Source organism: Cebidichthys violaceus, unplaced genomic scaffold (assembly GCF_023349555.1).
Source record: "Cebidichthys violaceus isolate CVI_PGR_0920_01 unplaced genomic scaffold, fCebVio1.0.p SCAF_14, whole genome shotgun sequence".
NCBI classification, from domain to species: domain Eukaryota; kingdom Metazoa; phylum Chordata; class Actinopteri; order Perciformes; family Stichaeidae; genus Cebidichthys; species Cebidichthys violaceus.
In genome coordinates, this window is record NW_027176307.1 from 10,081,143 (window position 1) to 10,103,365 (window position 22,223).

At 44.6% G+C, this 22,223-nt stretch overlaps 2 protein-coding genes across 2 annotated transcripts in view; one reads left to right on the forward strand and one right to left on the reverse strand.

The window, feature by feature from the left end:
* Positions 1–1,561: 1,561 nt before the first annotated feature.
* On the reverse strand, positions 1,562–4,766 carry srp9 (signal recognition particle 9). Its single transcript, XM_068708783.1, has 3 exons — positions 4,595–4,766; positions 4,401–4,469; positions 1,562–2,418 (listed from the first exon to the last, which is right to left on the reverse strand). The coding sequence occupies exons 1-3, from the start codon at positions 4,664–4,666 to the stop codon at positions 2,299–2,301; spliced, it is 261 nt and encodes an 86-aa protein (XP_068564884.1). The 5' UTR covers positions 4,667–4,766; the 3' UTR covers positions 1,562–2,298.
* Positions 4,767–7,885: 3,119 nt separating this feature from the next.
* Positions 7,886–22,223, forward strand: part of enah (ENAH actin regulator) — a 111,986-nt gene continuing 97,648 nt past the window's right edge. The window contains exon 1 of the mRNA XM_068708766.1: positions 7,886–8,270. Within this exon, the coding sequence (XP_068564867.1) occupies positions 8,266–8,270 (5 nt within the window). The 5' untranslated portion in view covers positions 7,886–8,265. The remainder of the gene's footprint in view (positions 8,271–22,223) is intronic.

Here is a 22,223-nt window from a genome sequence, read left to right on the forward strand (position 1 = left end):
AAACGTGAGGTTAACAAGGGACACTGTGTAGAAATAGCGGAGGTGCATGATGGGATATGTAGTATGAAGAAGCGATCATAAGTGGACAATTTTGAAGCATGGAGATGCACACCAAAACAAATTGTATTTGTGTGTGTGTATATGTATGTATGTGTGTGTGTGTGTGTGTGTATTATATATATATATACACACACACACACACACACACAAATATACATATACATAGACACGTGTACGTGAGTATATGTACATATATGTGTACATGAGTATATACATTTTACACACTCAAACACACCGTTACAATCAAATTAACTTTTCTAAATATGATGTAACTTTTAACATCTATTAGACAATATTAAATAGCTTAATTAACTTATGCTACATCCACACTACTCCCTCCGTCCACACAGCGTTTCAGCATCGTTTTAGAAATGATCTCCGTCCACACTAAAACGTCTGAAAATGAATATCACGTGACTCTTCACGTACACTGGGCATGCTGGTGCCGATGTAATCAGGTTGCTTAGTTAAAAAAAAAACCGACAGTAATAAAATAGTCTTTAATAATGAAAGGTTGTGTTTGATACTTAAGATCTTCCTCTATAAACTCAAACAGACATTTCATGGAAAGTTTTAGAAGTTTTATTTTTCAGATTTAGTTACAGCGCTGCGGGTCTCTCTCTCTCTCACATTAAATTTACTTTAAAATCAACACTTACACATAAAACTTTACCAGATTATGATCCATAAATGTGGTCAACACTCGTCTCTCACTCGTTCACTGTTTCGTTGTCGTCTGTTCTCACTCTTAGCTCTGCTGGAGGCTTAGCTATTTGTCCTACTGGAGAGCAATTACTGCTTTTGTTCCTTTACATTTTATCTGTAAACTCCACAATAGTTGTGCAGAACAAAATAAGCATGAATAAGGAAAGTCTTCCATTTTGTGTCCATCGTGCTCCCTAAAGCCGCTAACCTTGACTTCAGACGTCCGCTCCGCAGGTCTGATAACGCCACTGGTCACGCTGCTCACTAATCACTTCAATAACTGCCTCCTCCACAAACATGCAGACTTTACTAGCAGCTGTTGTCCAGTTAAAGACAACAAGGTCAACGACACCTGTAATCAGTTGTCCACGTTGAATTAACCTGGTAGTCGATCAGTAATCAATGTTGTTGTTTATGATTTCCGGGACATAGTCACATGACAGGGGAGTGACGAATCAGGGAAGGACACGTCATGACTGCTAAGAACCAATCAAGTAGCAAACGTGGGTGTGGGCGTCATCGTTTCCAAACATATCCGTTTTCGTCCGTCCACACGAATACGCTACCTGGAGTTTTCAAACTTATCCTTCCTCGAGAGCATTTTCAAACTCCTCTGTTTTCGGTGCAGTCACGAAACCTTACTGTGTGTAGTTGAGCTCAAAATGAAGTTCAAAGTTGGGTGTGGTCCTAGCAAAGGAGCCACAAGTAGGGAGTAGGAACAGGTCCATTGGAATCATGCAGACATGGCGTTGTATACAACACCAACACAAGATGAATACAGGAGAGATACTGGCTGTACTGGGGTAAATAAACATTTATTGAACTGATTCTCAGACGATAAAATGGCATTTGAAGGTGTAGGGGTGTGTGTGTGTGTGTGTGTGTGTGTCCCCTCCACACTGTAGTTAGGAAATCAGAAGGTCCTGCTTCATTCATGTTCAAGTCCATGATGAAAAAAACAAAAAGAAAACACTCACTGTGCTGAAATTGAATCCAACATAGCTACATAGATGTGACTAGAAAGAAAAACATGCAATGTCTTCATTGCCCGTCCTCTTTAAAGTGAAAATAAAAAACACAAGCTCCTGTCAAAATTATTTGGAAAAAAAAAAAAATTGCTGCTTACACTGCAGCAGAGGATTTGTAATTGTTGGACACTTTGTCCCACATTAACCCAACCTCTCTCCTCTTCCCATCTCTACATTTCCTAAAATGTCCCAGCAGCCTACACTGACCGTACTGTATAGTAATACCATCAGGGATGAGATCACAACACCTGATAAGTAAAAGGAAAGATGATTGGATCGTTTATGAAGAACGCATCAGAAAACATCCAGAGAGAATAAAATATATACAGTATATATATGACACGTCCCTGATGGTATTGGATCAGTGTAGGCAGCCAGATCAATCCCACCACATTCCCATCTCTCGGACTCCACGTTGCACTCAGGTGGTACTGCGCTCTCAACAACCAGTGCGTCCACTGAACTCAGTCCGGGTGCTCTAGAAGGCCAGAGCCTGGAGAGCATTTTAGTCCGTCTCCATGGACCCGCTGTGTGTCTCCTTGGACACCATGAGTCTCATCAGTTTTCCGTGGAGCTTCTCGATCTTCTTCACGTCCTGGGCCTGGTCCGTCTTGTACTGTAAACACTGCAGGGACGGACAAAAGACTGCATGAGGGCAAGGGTTAGTTACTATTACATTACTACTATTACTGTCGTCAGAGCCTGTACATTTCATTACAGAAAAGGACAGTTTACATCTGCAGGCCTAAATGTCTACTATCCATCATCTGTTGACATTAGGGATTTATGAATGGCCTAGTCTATGTGCAAACAAGTGTTAAACAAGTTGTTTTAAAGTCAGTGTTTGAAATAAAGCTGCTTTTGACTTTCATCTGATTATTGTGCAGTCACTGCAGAAGGGCCAATGAATGATGATTTGAACAATCAAAGCTGTTATTGAGGTTTTTGAAAGACGCTTTGAATGTCTGTCGTCATATTTTATGACATTATGATGGAAATATGATCTTGTGCTATTGTGGTTACATAAATGTAATTTGTGGTTCTGTTAGATTGCTGCTAGACCGCCCCATTAACACAAATGTGAGCAGGAGCGTAAACCATTGTATTGACTGCATTGAAAATGTTTTTGAAAGGCTAAACCCCCCAAAAATATGGATATAATTACTGAACGCTGCTTCGCTCACAGTGCGTTTGTGTTTGAGAGTGACGGAGAGAGAGGAATAAAAGGTGGACTATTGCAGGCCATGTTTCTGTACATTATTATTAATAATAATAATTTCAATGTAAATGTTATGAATGCAACGCTTTGAACTGTTCGGTACAGACCTAGTTATTTATTATAACTAGTACTGGGCAAGTGTTGCATTGGTGATATTTAAACGTCGCTGTTTCTGCCAGAACCGTACAACACGGCACGTGACAACGCTGTACGTGTGTTTGCTCCGTGCGAGGAATCTGTTTCAGAGATGAAAAGTGAGGCAAATCACGTTGTTTGACTGTGGGGTGAAAAGATCGACCGACCCGTCAACGCAACTGACAAAGAACCAGAGGAGCCTGCGCGAAAAACAAAGGACATTTGAGACATCTTGGGAGGCGAAGCATCCCGGCATCTTTGAGCTGAAGCAGACAAAGATAATGCAAAGCATGTACAACACATACACACACACACACACACACACACACACAAAATTATCATTTGTATATTAATCACGCACCCTGTTTTACATTGAATTCTTGAGAAAAACTGTTTTTCTTGCATACCTCCATGGTGAACTGACAATCAAAAACTGAGAACTAAAAAACTAAAATCTCTCACATTTAAGCTGCCCCCCCCCCCCCCCCCCCCTCTTAGTAAGTTGGTGAACTAATCAGTCGTTCTGGTTATTAGTTGTTTTTATGATTTTTTTTTTACATTTAAAGTTGTGCGTTTGTGCGATTCTCTGTGGAGAAAACACAAGTTTTGCAGATCTGTCGATTAAATCAACTAACCGATTAGTCAACAAAATGGGACGAGTGTTAGTGGACTAAGAATGTCTTTGGCTGAGGACGGTCTGGGTCCCATGCTCAGTACTTCCCAAACATTGGGCAGCATCGGGGTCAGCTGACATATCAATGGTTACTTTGAGGGTGAGGTATTCATTGAATCTGACCTACTCTTAGTATAAAAAGGAAACTACCCTATTATCAGCATGGCCACAAAAAGCTGACGTCAGCCTGGCAATCAATTAATAATCACCTAATAGTTGATGCTGAGCCCTGTCTATCAAACGTGATCATTGTCTTTATGAACAATGGTCTGTAGACACACTGGACTGATGTAATGCTGCTGATCAAAGTAGTTGACTCCATCAATCACTAGAACACTACTAACTACAGCTGAGAGTGTGGAAGTACTACGTAACAGCCTCACAGTTGTTTCCACGTTACACGTCAGTAGAATCCCACCTCAGTTTACACGCACTGGGGTTTTTCCCAGCATTCAAACGTTAATACCAAGTGATACACTGAAACAGGTAGGGGACGCAAGGGACGGTTTGGTAAGTCTCTCGTGTAGACAGGATCACTTCCAACAGAACTCGGTATACTTTAGTACTCAACGTCACTCACCACGGCGTTGTCGGTCACTTTGATGCAGAGGTTGCCGTCGCAGTGTCTGTACTTCAGGACCACACGGACCTGGAAACAAGAACAACTGAAACATCAACACCAGCAGCTGGCGCATTCACGTCGCTGACGAGCTATCCGACTAGCGAGCTAGCCAGCTAGCATGCTAACCCACTTATGTGATAACGTGTTTTCACCTTCATGGGGTCTGTCAGATACAGTTTTTCTGCTGCACGGGCGAACTCCTCCCAAGTCTGAAAGTAAGGCATGTTTATGTTTTGTCTAACAAAGCAAAGCTACTATTAAACCAAAGAGTATGTCAGAGTCGGTCGACCAGGCGTGCTAACTTCAGAACACCACATCAGCACCAGCGTGAACGCAGCCAATCAGAAAGAAGGGAATATGAAGCCGAAACCACTTCCGGGTTGTGGTTTCAAAACAAAAGCACGTCAAACATACATTTTGAAGTTTGTGGTATTATTGAGTAATATCAAATAGTGATCAAAAAGCTGATTCCACTAGATAATATTGTATTGTATTTTGAACACCTCCTACCAAGTTTAAAATGTATTATAACAAATGAGACTACCCTACATGTATTATGTCCCACTGACAAAACTGACCTGAAGTTCCCATTCATCAGCTTCATCTAACCCGTGCCCCATGTTTTTATATGTTAAACAGCTGATGCTCTCAGTTGATTGTAGTTATTAATCTTGGGTTGAATCAACAGGTTCGCGTTAAATCTACGTAGCTACATAGCAACTAATGTCTCGTCTGCTAGCCTTTGTTTTGACATGATCCCGGAAATAATCCTGTACTGAATTGTGTGAGAAAGTCAACATGTCGCCCTCTAACGGTTGCCCTTAAAGCTGATACATTTCCCAAATCCCTGCGAACGGTCCACAGGACTCGGAATGTGACAGATTGATTAATTATTCATTATTTTGAGATTAAAGATTTCCAAACCTTAATTTCTTCTTGTCTCAACGTATTTTTTTAGAACCATAATTGGATGTGCGGTGCTCAGTCATGGCGGAAGTATTCAGATCATTCTAAAGTAGCAAAAGCACTGTATTAAAATAAGATTACCATACAATCAGTCCAGACTTGTTGCATTGGCATGTAAGTAGCATTGCGGCACGTGGTGGAAATGTAGCTCGATGTATCTGGCATTAATCCGCCAAAATAGTGATTTACAAAATGATGACATGTTTTGTATATACGATCTTAATCTGCAACATAACTAGCTGTCAAACAGATTTAAATGAGTAACAAGTGTAACAACCTCTTGGAATAAGTATCTCAAAGTGCACAAACATAGCACAAGTACCACAAAACTGCTCACAAGTACAGTACTCAGGTACATGTACCTGGTGCTTTGAGAAGAAGCGCTCCGGTTGTGTAATACTACAGTTTGTACACTAGATGGCAGACAAAGTTGAGGTATTTTATTTTTTATTGAACGATATTGGATGAACTCAGAAGACTGAACTAGGAGGTTTTATGAAAACATCGTTTCTCTTCCTGATGACTTCACAGTGAATGTATCGCGGAGGGATCTAACGACGTTTAGAGGATCACAATAACAGCGCTGGTGAGGAGTGGGCGGATCGCAGCTGACGGCTCATTCATCACCAGCTGAGTCAGTTGCAGCTCGCTCACCCCCAGCGCCTCATGACTTCCTGTATCCACTTCAGATTCCACGATCACAAACATGAACACGAAGGAGTCTGCTCCTTAAAAGTACTCCCATATGACTGCACAATGCATTTTAATTCAATTTACTAGACAGATTTTTTTTTTGCATGAAGTCACTCCTCTGATAGTCTATAGTAAAAAGCTAAAATTGTGCTGGTATTGTTTTGGTCAAATCTGCCCTTTCCACAGAGGTGAACACTTGCTCCAAAGTGCAGTGGCGTTACATAAAGGCAGAAGAGCTCAACTATGAGCTTTGCCTCCACCTTTCTTTTTTTTAAGATCATAATCCTCTTTTAAAATGTCAGAAAAGTATGAGCTTCCTTTAAACATAACAACAGTCAGTGCATACTCAGATCAGCTTATAGGGGGCTTAGTTGTGTTATATTTGGGTTTATTGTATTATTGTGGACTGTCTTTATTGTTACTGTGTTCCTCAGTCTACAAGTCAGATACGGTCTGAGGCCTCATTTCAAACAGCGGGGCTAACAGAGGTAATGCTTCCCTTCAGGAGAGGACCTGTTTGTTTCATTCTCCTAATCATTCTCATGATGCATTCTTTTTTGTTGTTGCATTGCACTCATCTCCAGATAACATAAGCCAGGGGTTGGAGAATAGTACCCCCCAGAGCTAAATAAAGAAACAGCGCTTTGAGTTTTTGGCGGTAAAACGGTTCGAGTTAGCGGAGCTGTGTGTGTGTGGATAATAGTACCGGCTTCATTAGCTGATGTGCTGTCATAGCTCAATGATGTGCAATGTCACACGGTGGACATGTGACACACACACACACACACACACACACACACACACACACACACACACACACACACACACACACACACACACACACACACACCAGTATATAACACAGCAGGTGTCAGGGGCCACCTGTGGCAGGTCATCAGGTCCCGTCTGTGGGTCTGACACCAGCTCTTGGTCTGGGCTGCACATTGTTGTTGATGCTTGTGTGGAAAAGACCTTTACTTAAAATGAAAAATAAATAAATTAGTAGTTTATAGTTAGCCTACTTTGTCATGAACTTTTGTGTTTCCAACACAACAGTGATATGGTGTTATTCTTCATCAAAGTTTCAGTGTTTTTACTTTGACCTGTGGATTGTATACTGCAAGAGAGTTTATAGTGACCGTACATGTAAATTAATAATGACATTATTATAATAACAATAGTACTACTACTACTACTACTATTAGCAGTTGAAGTGTACTCTAGGATTACTGTATTTACAGCAGTAGTGTGTTCAGTCCACTGTGGTCCATCTCAACATCAAGAGAGCCAACTCAGTTGTCAGGGGCAACCTGTACGTGCTACGTCCACAAGTTGCGTCAATTGCTGCCTTCAGGTACTGTGGGAAAGTAAAGACTCATAAATGCAGCGCACACGAAAGACCCAACAAAAGAGTTTTTATGTAACCCAACATTTAGATGAGTGTTTTAGGTGACGCTGTATTAACCTAATAATGTCTCTGTTTAATAAATGACGTCAGTATATATCAAAGCTGCACGCTGTCCAAATAATTCACCATTCAGCAATTGTGTTCACTTTGCTACGAGTATACACTCAGAATTCAGAGACTTTAACATTCCACCGGCTACATAAGCTCTAAAGTGTGTCTCATACAGTTAAATAAGTAGCGTTAACGTTTATAAATTATTTTATTTTCCCGGCCGTGTGACTGTGGATCTTCAAAGTAGGAGGTTCCACTGCGGCCCTGAACGCAGAACGTGTTGCAGCCAGCAGGCAGCGGCAGCAGACCGGCACCCGAGCCGCACAGCGCCGCATCACAGCCGACCCCGAGTGCGCCAGAAAACAGCGAGAAACGCTGCGATTCTCCACTTTCCTCCCAGCGACTCTTCACCACCAGCGGAGCCGCGACGCTCTGGACCATGTAGGACTCGACTGGCTCTTCTTTTTTTTTTTTTAAATCCCAATTTTCTTTTTTCCTGTTCTTTTTGTGTATACTTTCTTCTTCTTTTTACCGGACAGCCTTCAGACTGTGGAGCGTCTTGTCACTCCGTCGGCACCCCCTTTCATCTGGTCGCCCGTTAGCCTCGAACCGAGCGGTGAACTTTTGGGGAGAAACAGAACTACAAGTCCCCTCGTTGATACCTGAGGAACTTTGTGATATATTTGGCCCGGCGACACTTTCGTCATGAGGTAAGAAGCTTCCCCAAATGGTCTTAAATGTGAACTAATATCAGAGGAGATAACGAGATGAAAGTTGGGGGGGGAGTTCGAGCCGCCCGGGAGCGCGAGGGAAACTACAACCGAGATGTTAGCTAAACATGTCGCTTGACATGTCGCATACAGTGGCGCCGCTCCGTTGTACTGACGGAGCGGCGCGCGGCGTGTTTCGTAGAGAGGCTGAACATTGTCCGCTTTTTATCGCACCGGAGGGGCTCGCTCAACGGCGCTCCAGAATGTGTGCTGCATTCGTGGACGTGCACGGGTTTGGGAATGGCGCTCGCTCGTTCCTGCCGCTATACTCCCACACTGCACACGAGAGGGATTAATCTCTCAGCGCTGGTGATGGGGAAGCATTTATTTGAAGCCACATTACGAGTGTCTCACACACTCTCACACACACACACACACACACACACACACACACACACACACACACACACACACACACTCTTGCAAACTCGCGCACAGGCTCTGTGTTTTCTTGGTGCTTCTCGGTCCTCAAAGCAGCTCGTGCGCTTTTGTCAGTTGGGGGGGATGACAGCCTCTCTAAACTTACAGTAGAGCCGTGCTTCAATGCTAATGAGAAGAACACGCTCGCAGACACCTTCCTGACAGAGGTGTACGGGGGACACACCTCTTTAAAACTCCCGGTGACGGAGGCGCACCCTCTTGACACCCACGCGCATGCTGCCCTTCAAGGCTGTTGTGTGACACGGATGAAACTTTGTTTTCACCTGGTGAACATGATGCTGGCTTTGTAGGGTCCTTTGAAGGGCGACTGACCCACAGCTGAGTGTACTTAAAGGCAGCAGGAAACTGGTGATGACTTCTATTGAAGATTGTACATATTGACTTCACTCTTTGGAGTCAGTTGCATGATACATTTCCTTTTTTTGGGGTTTATTGTAAATCTCCTGTAACATTGTTGTTGCACACTGGACTAAAACAGGCCGTTGGAGTACCACTCTGTTTATGTTACCACCTTGGTGTCAAGGTCTAGACACGTCCTTGTTTATCAAAGACGACCTGGTGAAAGCTGTTTGTGTTAGTTTTGTGTCAAATCCCCTCCCCCCCTTCAGGAATGTGTCCTAAAAGAAATAAAATCAGCCCGAGGTTGCTGATGAGGCTGTTGTTTTTTTGCTTGATTCCACGCATGTCCAACGCAGCGTGCTTTTGTCAGGACACTTCCTCCCTCAGTGTGCGGGGGAGGAAGTTCAAATGTCCAAATCAGCTTCTATGGATGTGTTGGCCCCCCCCCCACACACACACACACACACACACACACACACACACACACACACGCGCGCACGCTCCCATCTCTGAACAAACTTTTTGTGTGTGTTTTAAGAAGTGAGACATGCGGTGTGGATGGTGCCGGCCCCCCTTTAAGAAAGCCCCTAATTGAATCCAGCTGTTGGAATCTCTCTGTTGGCCAAACTGTGGTTAACAACAGCTTTGGTTGTTTCAAAGAGCCGCATGGTGTGTCCATGTCCCAGAATGGAAACCACAATCTTTTCATCTCTCATTTTCTCCCCCCTATTCCTCATACTTTTTGTTTTTTGAACAACTTTCTATATTATTTCTTCTTGAACTGGGTCCAGTGTTGGACATCGGCTCACCACTGACGGCAGCAGACAGGACTAAAGACGCGATCACTGGTTTTTAAATGCAAGTTGTCCCCGCCGTCATTCAATGGGAGACATGAGGGACCAGTGGAGAGGTATTGGTGTGTCTGCGGGGTGCAACAGGTGTGTGTGTGTGTGTGTGTGTGTGTGTGTGTGTGTGTGTGTGTGTGTGTGTGTGTGTGTGTGTGTGTGTGTGTGTGTGTGTGACTGTGTGAGTGGCGGCCCCAGCTGCACAGAGCTGACTCATGCAGGACACTTGTGGCTGTGTGTTAGTGTCTCATGAGGTTGTGGCCACCCTAAGTTATTGGTCCACCAGCTGTTCAGTGCTGCAGCTCAGCTGATGTGGCAACATACAAGGTCTGAAAAGTGAAGCCACTGCAGAAGTGTTTTAAAGCTGCATTCTCTCTAGTGACCATCAGGGGGCGACTCCTCTGGTTGTATAGAAGTCTCTGAGAAAATGACTCTACTTCTCTCTTGATTTATTACCTCAGTAAACATTGTAAACATGAGTTTATGGTCTCAATCTCTAGTTTCAAGTCTTCTTCAACACAGCATGATGTTCATTTAGTAAATTATGATCTATTTAGAGTCAAACAGACCATAAAGCAGAGTATGCTTTAGGGCTCTCTTGTGATTGACAGGTAGCTTCAAGGTGTTGTTCTGTCTGGGAGTTGTCCGTGTTTTTGTCTTAGAACTTCAACCCTTTCACAGTCTGTTTTTCAATTCATAATTGTAACAATTTGGTGGCCAAAAATGTCTTAATCAGTGTTTGGTTGTACTTACTCACTTCTAGTTCCAAAAAAACCAAGATTGTGACTGCTAAAATACCAAACTTGAGGTTTCAACACTATAGTCCACCAGCCAATGGGTGACGTCACAGTGACGGTGTCCACATCTTAAATATAGTCTATCACACCAGCTGACTTTGTGTCATCAGTTCACTTCACATGACTGCGTTGTGTAGCACACGCATTGTGTGGCTCTAATTTCCCAGAAGTCCATTAATTTCTATGGACAGCTGACTGAACAATGGAAGCTGAGAGAAGTCATGGATGAACATTTCATGGTCATCATTCATGCGTTGAATCAGACTTCCTTGCTTTGCTCAATAGACGATAGTCTGGCGAGCGGAAGACGGACATCAAGTTGATTTCAGCCAACCGGAGCTTCTAAGCTCTTTAAATAAGCTGTAGAACTGTCCAATAACTGGGAAGTGGTGCTTGGAGGACCCGCCTGCAGGTTTCTGGTCAGCAACGGTAAAACAGAGAGAGTTGTGCGTAGGACGAGGACTGTGCGTTGCAGGCGTTGCTCCATCGTAGTGGGGCACGAGTGGAAACATGCATCACCCAGATATGCCGATCACGAGGATGAGGAAAAGAACCAACCAAACTCTACCTCCCCTGCTGCTTTCAAGCAGCAGTTAAATGGGAAAGCTGAACCGGATAAAACAATTAGAGAAGTAATTGTCCCTCACATTGGCATTTAGACAAGGTGGAACTAATTGAAACTCTCTTAATGCACATGTTCTATTCTGGTATATTCATTTTCAGAGCATAAGAGATGCTTTTTTAGTTTTATAGTCTGTTGTGACCCGCTGCCTTGTGGGAAATTGTTCATACAGTGTGTTTTGAAATGTTCCTTATTTTCATAATGGGAATAGTTTAGTTGCCAGTGGGCTAAATGCTCCCTCCAGCAGGAAGACTGTACAGACATTTGTGTTGGGTGGTCAAAATAAAACACGTTTGTTTGTTCAGTTAGAAGAGTTAAGGTCAAGGATACGATGAGCACATTCCTGAGCCGCGAGGGCGACGACGTAGCGGCCAGTTCGTTCCCCTGCGCTGTGTCAGGCGGCACGTAGCGCTGATGTCTGCTTATCTCAGGGCCACGTTTGATAAGCGGCATCGCCGGGGTGACAGGAGGAGAGGAGGGGGGGGTGCTGCTGTGAAGCATCACGGTAACGAGCCCTGACAACCGCTGAAAGACCTGGTTTCTCCCGAGCTGCAGGTTCACGCCACAGATGACTGACAGGAGCTGAGGGAACTGTTTTTATTCCAGAACTGCTGCACTGTGTGGTCACTTAGAGGTTAAAAATAGAGCGCGGACAGTTAGGTCATCACATCTACATTAAGGTGTTAATGAGGTCTGCCAGAGGTTAAGTTCAAATGGGAATACATTTGACCCGTACATTGATTTGTAGGACTTGAGGTACGGAGTCTAGACAGAGAACGAGATGCAAAGACAGAGTCAGTGGGGAGCTGAGTCATCTCCTCTTCACTCTGCAGATTAATAGCTCATGGTGCTGTATCATCAGAAGAAGTATGACTTCATCACCAGGCAGCACACAGACATAATTCTCAGTCATTCTCAATAGTCTTTGTAGAAGATTGCCTCAATAACAGTACTTGCTTTGTCCTATTGTGTTATTGTGGAGCTGAATCAATGGGACTGGTAGCGAACCCTGCAGTCAGATATTGTTGCTTGTCCTCTTGTGTCACACAGACTGATCATGAGCTTAGTGGAGTAGACACAGGAAACTGTTCCCAAGACTGTGTCCAGAGACGTGGAGACATGACGCGTCGTTTGATGAAGACAAACAGTGCATGTTGGGGGTGGAGGGTGGGGTGTGTGTGTGCAGAGTTATATACAAATACAAACAAATTAACAAAAAGATAAGTGAATTACTTTCTTTTTTTCTTTTGCATTTTTATAATATGCTGATGTACCAGCCGACCTAAATGTATTTCACTTTTACCACTGAATTGTCAACATGGCTACTTCCATATACACTTACATAAAAGCCCGCCAGTATTATGCATCATTCTACGATACGTCATGGAACTTTCCACCGACATTTATAAACTGTTTTGGTTCAAAACTTTTTGAATGGACTATTACGTACATTACAGCTGCAACTAACCAATATTTTGACAATCGATTAATCTGTCTACTGTAATACAATGCTCTTTCACTACACATTGGGGGTTGCAGCCATGTACTGTATATACACACACACACACACACACACACACACACACACACACACACACACACACACACACACACACACACACACACACACACTAACAAAATGATCTGTTTATTATTAAAATTAAAAAATTACCTTTTTCCTTTTTCACTTTGAAAAGTGCTCTAAAGATACAGTTATCAGTATTTTGATTCCATTTATTGACTATAATCTTGAATAATTCATATCAAATGAAGACGCCACCTCTCCCGTACTCTCTCTGAGCATGTGCTCTCCTGAAGCCATCTCAAGGTGGATTGAGCTATAAAACGTTGAGCGTGCGAGTGAATTAGGACAGGAGAAGGACGTTATTGTGCTTCACCAGTTTCCCCCTTTTGAAGTTTTCGGGAAGATTCTGATCGCGTCTGGCTCCCCGCCACCATCTGCTCCTCGCTCTCCTTATCTCCCTCTCTCCTCCCTGTGCAGCCTCTCTCCGCCAATCTCGCTTAATCTCGCTCCCCCACAAATCTGCTCCAAAAAAGGGCCGCTTTACGGGCTTCTTACTCCCGGCCAGCTCTTTTTGCATTATTATTTCCGTCCGTTCCCCGGAACACGTCCCTCACGTCTCACGTTTCGGCCGTCTGCTGACTGGCTGTTTGCGGAGGTAAAGTCGCCCCAAGGAGGAAAGTAACCGCAGCCTGTGGCAGACGCAGCTCTCTCTCCGGATTATTGCTGATTCACTCGAGTGAAAGACGAGACTTTGAGCTCCGAGCGTAGCCACAAGCAGCGGTCGTCACTGCGGTCCCAATATGACCAGATTTAAGTATATATATGGTATTTCTACCTCATTAGATGGTAAAGACCAGCCTAAGTCACGTGCTGTAAAGTGCAGCTGAAGGTTAAGTGCTTTGCTCAAGGGTGTCCCAACAGTAGCTATGAAGGGAGCGCATTTTAATCACACTCGAGTGTCCCAGTTGACCCGGTGATTAAACCAGCAAACCCCCTGTCACAAGCTCACTTCTCTAATCTCTAGGCCACCACCGTGTGTGTGTGTGTGTGTGTGTGTGTGTGTGTGTGTGTGTTCCTTGTTTAGTCATGTTGAAGGATAGAACACGGGTCACCACATAGACACTCAGGAGGATATTACAGACCAGGTTGAGTAACTGCCTCTATTCTTTCTGTTGCGTGGTGTTTTGCCGACGTCATGGTGTGTAATTTGGGGCTTAATTGTTCCTTTGTTTGGGGACGGCTGGCAGCTAATGCAGCCTCACTGTCTGTGAGAGCAGCAGGCCGCACACAGAGAGAGAGAGAGAGAGAGAGAGAGAGAGAGAGAGAGAGAGAGAGAGCACCTCATCTTTACCTCGTCGACATTATAAGTACGAATGCACCGATCTGACTTAACGGCTCCACAATTCTGATACCAAGTACAGATTTCATTTGACTACGACTTTTCCCAAATGTAAAAACTAGGGGTGGAAAAAAATGCATTCACTTAAGTAAACCGAATTATTTAGAAATTACTTTTATTGACTCGTGCGATGTAATTCAAATTAATTTGCTTTTATTGTATTATATGTGGAGGTGGAAAGAAGTTACAGCTTTTATTGTGGTCAATCTATGAGTTACGTGACAGTTAAATCTAAAACACACAGCGCAGGAGGGAAAGCAGGAAACGTACGGTCCGAGATCTGCGGCGATACGACCTGCACCTTCATATTTAAATCTTAAGTATGTGTAAAACTACACATACAGTGAAGTATGGAAACACTTTGTGTTTCACACATTGCCAGGAAAAGCAGAGCTAGACGAGGCTTAAAGCTGCATGTAAACTCTGTCATGGATAGGTACAATAGTGGTATTGCATAATAGTATTGCAGTAACGTAAATATCAGTGGTGAAAGTGGTCTGTGGTCACTACAACTGTACTGCAGCCAAATACTGATTCAGATGATCCAGATCGAGCTGACGGGGAGAGCTAATATTGAATTGCAAAACATATCAAATTGGCAATCGAGTATCATGATATTTTGATAAGTACATGGTTCCAGCCCTAGTAATAACTAAATACTAAAATCCATTATTCTTTTTTTGTTGTAACAGCAGGGCATTGGCGTGTTGGTAAAAACCGAGTTGACAAACATCTTATAATGACCTAACAAAGATGTTGACTGTGGATCGATCGTGTCACGGCCGCTTCCCCCGACGGTCAGTGTTAATCCAGCGCATGCTTGAAGAATTCCCCCTTCAAAAGCAGCGCTTGCATTCATATGAATGCAGTCATTGGACAGTTAAAGTATGAACGGAATGAAACACACAAAAAAAAGGTCTACGTCCAAAAATTCCCATCTGCTCGTCGTTACTCTTGTTTAGCGTCACGTTGAGGGTCTGTCTGCCCTGAGCCTGTCCACCATATGACACCTTCATCAGCGGGTTGAAGTGACCCGAGGGAGGAAAGGGAAGGTGTGATCCCGGATTAGCACGAGTTTACACCCACACTTGTTTCATGATTACTAATAATACAATCTCAGCACGTTGGCAGTACCAATTGAATTGTGATTGTCTCAACAAGCGACCAAAATAGGTCCTTTTTACTGCCTCTGTAGCACAGTGGAGTCTTCATTTGAGCGGTGTTAGTGCGTACTTGTAAATGTCACAGACTACGAGTGCTGATAGTGTTTGCTGAGCTCTAGATACTTCCGTCAGCGTGTGTGTGGCGGACAGGAGGGTTGTGTGTTCAACCTGCGAGGCGTTCTGCTCACCACTCTGCCACTGACATCACTTACCGACCGGTGCGAAGCCACAGTTTGGTTCACAAACATCTGCCACCGATGAACCCTGTGCCGAGTCTACAAACTGTTAACAACAACATTCATTCAGGCTTCTCGATCAGATGTCTGAACTTTCTCAGCCGACCCCATTCGTCACGTCTGAGCTCCTCCCCCTATCTCTAAGGCTGAGCCCAGCCGCCCCACGACGGAAGCCCATTAGAAATGTATTCATCACAATCTGGACAAACGTTTGTTAATCTCCGAATTTTGACCAAACAGCCACTGGGTTTTGAGAGCTCTGTGTATATTTATTATTGTCTTCTGTGAGATTGTTTCTTAAAACCTCCCCAGCTCTACAGTGTGTGTGTGTGTCTGTGTGTGTGTGTGTGTGTGTGTGTGTGTGTGTGTGTGTGTGTGTGTGTGTGTGTGGGGGGCGGGGGTCCTGCCGCTTTGTTTCGGAGGCGGTGCCAGTCGACGGTGCCCCCCCTGTGGGCATGGAGCGCCGCTCCGACCAGCTGCGTGCCCACGGTGCGCTCAGCTGTGTGATTTGCCAGCAGGAGGCCAGGCTAGCACGATGAGCCACGACAGCTCATGAGTGTGCACTTCTCCGCTTTGCCCTGTCAGCCCCACACACACACACACACACACACACACACACACACACACACACACACACACTTGTCTTGTTGTGAGATTTCAGCTCATGTCGGTCAGCGTGCTGTGAGGAAGGACGGGACGATGGCAGAGGAGGGGAAGCACATTTATTCATTGAGTTTAAATGTAAAATGAGTGAGGGGAGAAAACCGATACGAAGGTGCACAACAACACGCTTTGAGACGGGTTTGATAAATGATTGTTTGATTGTGAAAACTCATTCTTGGCATTTAACAAAGTAACACTTCTGAAAACTTTGTTTTGATTTGTTGTTATTTTATAACGGGTGTTTCTGGTCAAATGAATGGAGGCTCTGCCCCAGTGAGCCAGTGATAGAGATATAACACTTTTACAAAATAAAAGCCTGAATCCTTTCTGTGTTTTATGCTCAAAAGTTGTACTTTTAACCAGCCAAGCGACTTTGGTCATCGTCACCCTCACCCACTGACCGCCACGATGCAATGGTGACATTGACCTTATCCAGTGCATTGTTCATGAGAACGTTGTTTCAGAGAAATAGACGCGCTGTTTGTTGTGTGTGTGTGTGTGTGTGCGTGTGCGTGCGGTGCTGTCTGTACTGAAATAGAGCGGAGGAGATTGATTTTTAGCTTCTTTACACTCCGCACTTCCGTTACCCTCCTTCAATAACTCATTACAAACGATATTTATGTTTTGTTGCTGACTTTTTGGCCAGGGTTCTCACTGTAGACTCTTATGTGAGAGCTCTGATGAATTAATGTTTTAACGGCATCCTTATGTCGTTGTTATATAGCCTTTCTGAGGTTATTGCACGGTTAAGTCAATGAATTTTGTTTTATGAAATTGCCCCATCATTCACTTCTTCTTCCTGGAGTCTGGCTGGGGTGTGATTTTAAAAAGTGTTCTGTAAACGTTACTTGATACTCATACACTGGTAATATAGGCCTATGCCTGTTTCAATGCATTGCGGCAACACACAGCCAAGCAGCACCGTTTGATTGATCGATCCATCGATTGTTCAGGACTAAGTGAAACCCCCAGGTGCAGGGGCCCTGACACTGCACCACTCCCCCCCCCCCCCCCCCCCCGCACATCCTTCCAGTTGAAGCGATGCCGTAAAGGAGCCGAGGACGTGGCTGAGGCACCAAGCAGCTGAGCGGCTCAAAATCAATTTCCCTCTTCACACATTGTCCCCTCTGTAGGTCGACTGTGAGGAACACAGCGAACAGAGCTGAAGGGATGAACTGTCCTATTCCCTAAAGGCAGATTCACACAGCACGAACATAACAGATCACTCCCTCTCATCGCTCTGTCTGATTTCAGAAGTCATTTCTTCTCCACCTAAACACCACGCCACGAACCAGCCACCTTCCTCCTACAACTCCGTCACGATGACTGGGTCCACTTCTTATATACAGTCTATGATTGGAGCGTAGAGAGAGAATGGCTTGATAAGATCGGCTGATGAACCAGGGTTTACCAAGTTACTTAAAAAAAAAATCATTTGTCATTAAGGCCTTTACACACTTCATCATGACGAATAAATAACACGAAAAATGCCAAACACTTGGCTGCTAATATGTCATCAAAACTATTCATACTTTAGATATTTATATAGACTTTATGAAGATCATCTGTGGTTCACACAGTCACTGATCGCGTCACTAGATGGCTTAGCGACATTCCCACTGATAGCTAGCACTGTCGGACCGCGGACACACAGATGACATTTCTGAACCCCAAGACTGTGTAATAGAACGGGGCCCCAGACTGTGTAATAGAACGGGGCCCCAGACTGTGTAATAGAACGGGGCCCCGGACTGTGTAATAGAACGGGGCCCCGGACTGTGTAATAGAACGGGGCCCCAGACTGTGACTGGTCCCAATATGCTGAGATATGCTATTTCTGTCAGCGTGCAAGTTAGAAATTCAACATTATCATTAGGTGGAGACGCGGTGCCCATCTTTGTATACAGTCTGTGATCTGAACATGTGTGGACAGAAAATGAGACCTTTTGGTCGACAGCTAGCTTAGCGTTAGCCTTTTGTGGCTGCATGCAAAGCCTCACCGCGTGAAGCTGAAGGGTTCACACAACGCCCTACAAAACAAGGTGACTCCTGAATGTCGGAGTCATTATAAAATCACTTCAAAGTGTAAAATAAAAGTAATAATGCCACCCTGATCCCAGCGGGGGTGTTTGTTTAATGTGTTCTGCAGCAACTTAAGAGCTCCATTAACCCCCCGCTGCCCACAGGACGACCAGCACATATAAAATACTATTTCACTTTAAAATGATGGCGTGTTATTGTCACAAAGTTCAGGCCATGTAAGAAAACACACCCACCCACACACACACAGACGGGCCTGCGGGCCTGCTTAGTCCCATGACAACTTGCAGCCCCCCCCTCCTTTTTAAATAGTTCCGTCATCAGAAGTGGTCGTCCCGGCAACACATCACTGCCAAATTGACACCCTTTGTCCAGCCACTTGTAGCCTCGCTATATGGTGAATGAGCAGAGAGGAGGAATAAGAGTCGCAGCTCCAGGAGGAAGGAATGGGAGGCAAAAGACAGGCGGGGGGGTGAAGCGCGAGCTGTGAAACAGGTCATCCACGTCGCAGCCTCATTCGGCCCCGGACAAACCTCTCCAGCTTTGTTCCCCTGGACAATGGCTGTGCACTGGCAGGGAGAATCATCCGACACATGAACTCCCCGCGGTCAGCTGTGTGTGTGGGGGGCAGGCCTGGCAGGGAGGACGGCTTATCCTTCGCTTCGTTCTCTGGCACCAAACGTGACCTGCTTTTTAACTTTTCAAACGATGAAAAGAGTTGATATGCACTTCTAGCTGGTATGGCTCCAATATCCCTTTCCCCCTGAGTTTGCTCATTAAATCTTAGAAGGCAAAACAGACAGCAAAAGGTGTAAAAGGGAGGTTTTCTAATTACTTCTTATTGCACTCCAGGTCCCTGTTGCAGCGTGAGAACAGCAGTGTGTGTGTGTGTGCGTGTGTGTGTGTGTGTGCTGAATAATTCATTCTGGCTGGATAAGGCCTGACCGTGTGCACCCAGCAGCTCTGTATTTACTTCCATCTCCAACGCATTTCTTTTACCCATTTAGGTTTGTGATGCAGCATTTCAAATTATAAATCCTTCCTCTCCTGATTATTGGCTGGGGAAGGTAAAAATGTTCATGCCCACACACACACGCACACACACACACACACACACACACACACACACACACACACACACACACACACACACACACACACACACACACACACACAGAAGCTGGATTGCTGTCCTGCAGTTTGGTACCATTTTCTTTCCCACGTGGTTAATCATTGTTTACCATCTCTTTTATTTTCCAACTGCTCTACAGAAATAACCGATCTGTCATCCACTGGGGCTGTTTGAGTGCTACATGACCTTCGACACAGTAAACACCATCAGCGGGTTCTATTTGCACCGACTGCGTCAGCTCCATGTGCTTAGCGTTGTGTGTGTGTGTGTGTGTGTGTGTGTGTGTGTGTGTGTGAGATCTGATGAGGTGGTCCTGTCTGGCCCCTCTCTGCTCAGACTACCAGCTCCTGAACCATCTCAAAGTGGTCTTGCTATCGGCTACAGCTGGAGGTGTGATGTTGCTAGCGGTGCACGGCTAAAAGTTTGCGGGCCAAACTCTTTGGACTTTTGTTCCACATCACGTGCATCAGTCTACATACTGTGTGGCCCCGGTACCGTGGCGGTTCAGCACAGACGCATGAACCCTCACAGCTCCAGTGTCTGTGCTTAAATGCATGTTTTGTATTGTGAACAATATTCTGATGAATTAGTATGATGTAACAGTCAATGGTCATCATTGTAAGCGTCCGTGATTGATCTGTAATCTGCGGACCGATTGGTCTGATTGAATATTGTCTAACTATTTGAAATATAGTACAAGTATAATATATATATATATATAATAATATACACGTATATCTCATTACGTCCCTGACGATATTGGTCGTGTTAAGGATAAAATCGTGCATTATTGACACGTGTGTCTGGAGTGAAAAATGTACCTGGAGCGCTCACACCGAGGGAAATCCCTCCATCCACCTGTTAGCTGGCTTCCATCTGATCGGAGAGCCACGCTGCACAGAACCAACGGAGCGTGCGGTAACAGACGGACCGACAGCCAGCTGGGTTCACAGGCCTTCAGCTCCTCCTGCAGCAACAAGACACTTATTAAACTTTCAGAGGTCTTTCTCCACGGGGCCCCTGACATCCACACAGCTGCTGCTCAGAAAGCATCCCGCTCATCACCTGTCGACACCCGAGAACACACACACACACACACACACAGCTGTGTGTGTGTGTGTGTGTGTTAAGGCTGCCGTTTAATCTATGTGTTTCTTTAGTGTTCGCACATCAGTGACTGCAGGCCGCTGGCGTCTGCGCACATGAGCCTTCAGTTTTTATTGCATGAAGGAGGGGTTCAGATGGCAGTCAGGTGGGATTAGAGAGGAGAGACCTGGACTAGACCTCAATCTGTTGTGCACAGCCCTCACCTCGCTGTCTTTTAAAGGTACAGTGTGCTGCATTAACGGGGGATCTATCGGCATCAATGGAATGTGACGATATGTTTTCTGAAAACGAGTCATTGTCTTTTCATTACGCTGGGGTCTTGGCACACGGGAGAAGTTTCAGCTAGATGCTGTCAGATCCTACACACTCGACCTTTCAATACCAGTGGTTCAGCCACGTGTTTTTTCACTTCCACCATCACCGCTATTTGATATCTGAGCTGCCGGGGAGGGTCTTCTTGCTCATGGACACTTCAGCAGGGGCACCCAGCCATTTATTTATATGTTCTCACAATCCAATAGGCAGCCCCGCACTAATTTGGTCTCCTGCAGCTGCACTGAGCGCACTTCAAGCACGCGGAAATGAGTGAAGCCGATCCAATTTAGTTAAGATGTGCTTGACAATGAAATAGCATTTAACCTGAATGACACCTGACCTTTAAAAGGGGCACTCCGCCATTTTTTTCAGTTTCACTACTGCAGCGTACTCCACAGTTTGAGAAAAAAAAATGTATATTATAAGGACGCGACATGGACTAGCGGAGCCGGGGATCGAACCGCTGATTCTCTGATTGAAGGACGACCCTGCTCCACTCAGCCACAGTCAAATTCAGTATGCCAAAAATACCAGGATGTCCTACTGCATCTGGTTGCATCTTTTGAAGCATGCTTTTCAGGCTATTCCCACCCACAATATGCTACAAGAGGTCAAAGTTCAAGTTGCAATCTTATGACGAAGTAGTATTCTAATTGTATCCTAATTGTCGGGGCAGCTGCTAAAAGTAAAAAAGAAAAAGGGAAGATCTCTGTGTATATATGTATGTGTTAGACATTCTATGGTATAAACAGCAACGTCGCTGCCATATTAATGCGTAGATGGCGATATTTTGAGTGTTAGTGGAGCAGCTACAATGTTAGCATAGCTTAGCACCGATCGATCCAAACTTCATTTAGAAAACAATCATTTTAAAAGTTGTTCAAACCAATTCGCTGAGACCATTCCCCTTCTTCCCTCGCAAGTCTCCCAACTTCATAAAAGTGCAATATTAAAATGTCTCATTTATTATTTACCACAGTAGCAAAGTCAACATGCTATATATAGGTGTTACAACAATAACAAATCAAACCCTAACCAGAGGGCAATAGGAAAATAGTTCCCATCTTTAATTGGCAGTGATTTGCGCTGAAGGAGCAGAATGACCTCAACGGTTCAGATCTATTGTAGTTTTTCTGCTTCTCCGTTGTGACGGTATTGCGCTGGTGCAGATCACGTTCCCAGCAGTGCTGTTTTATCAGCGTAAGAGCTGTATCCACACGTGTCACCTCAGGCAGCAGATGTCTTTGGTAGTAAAAAACTGGAAGAGGC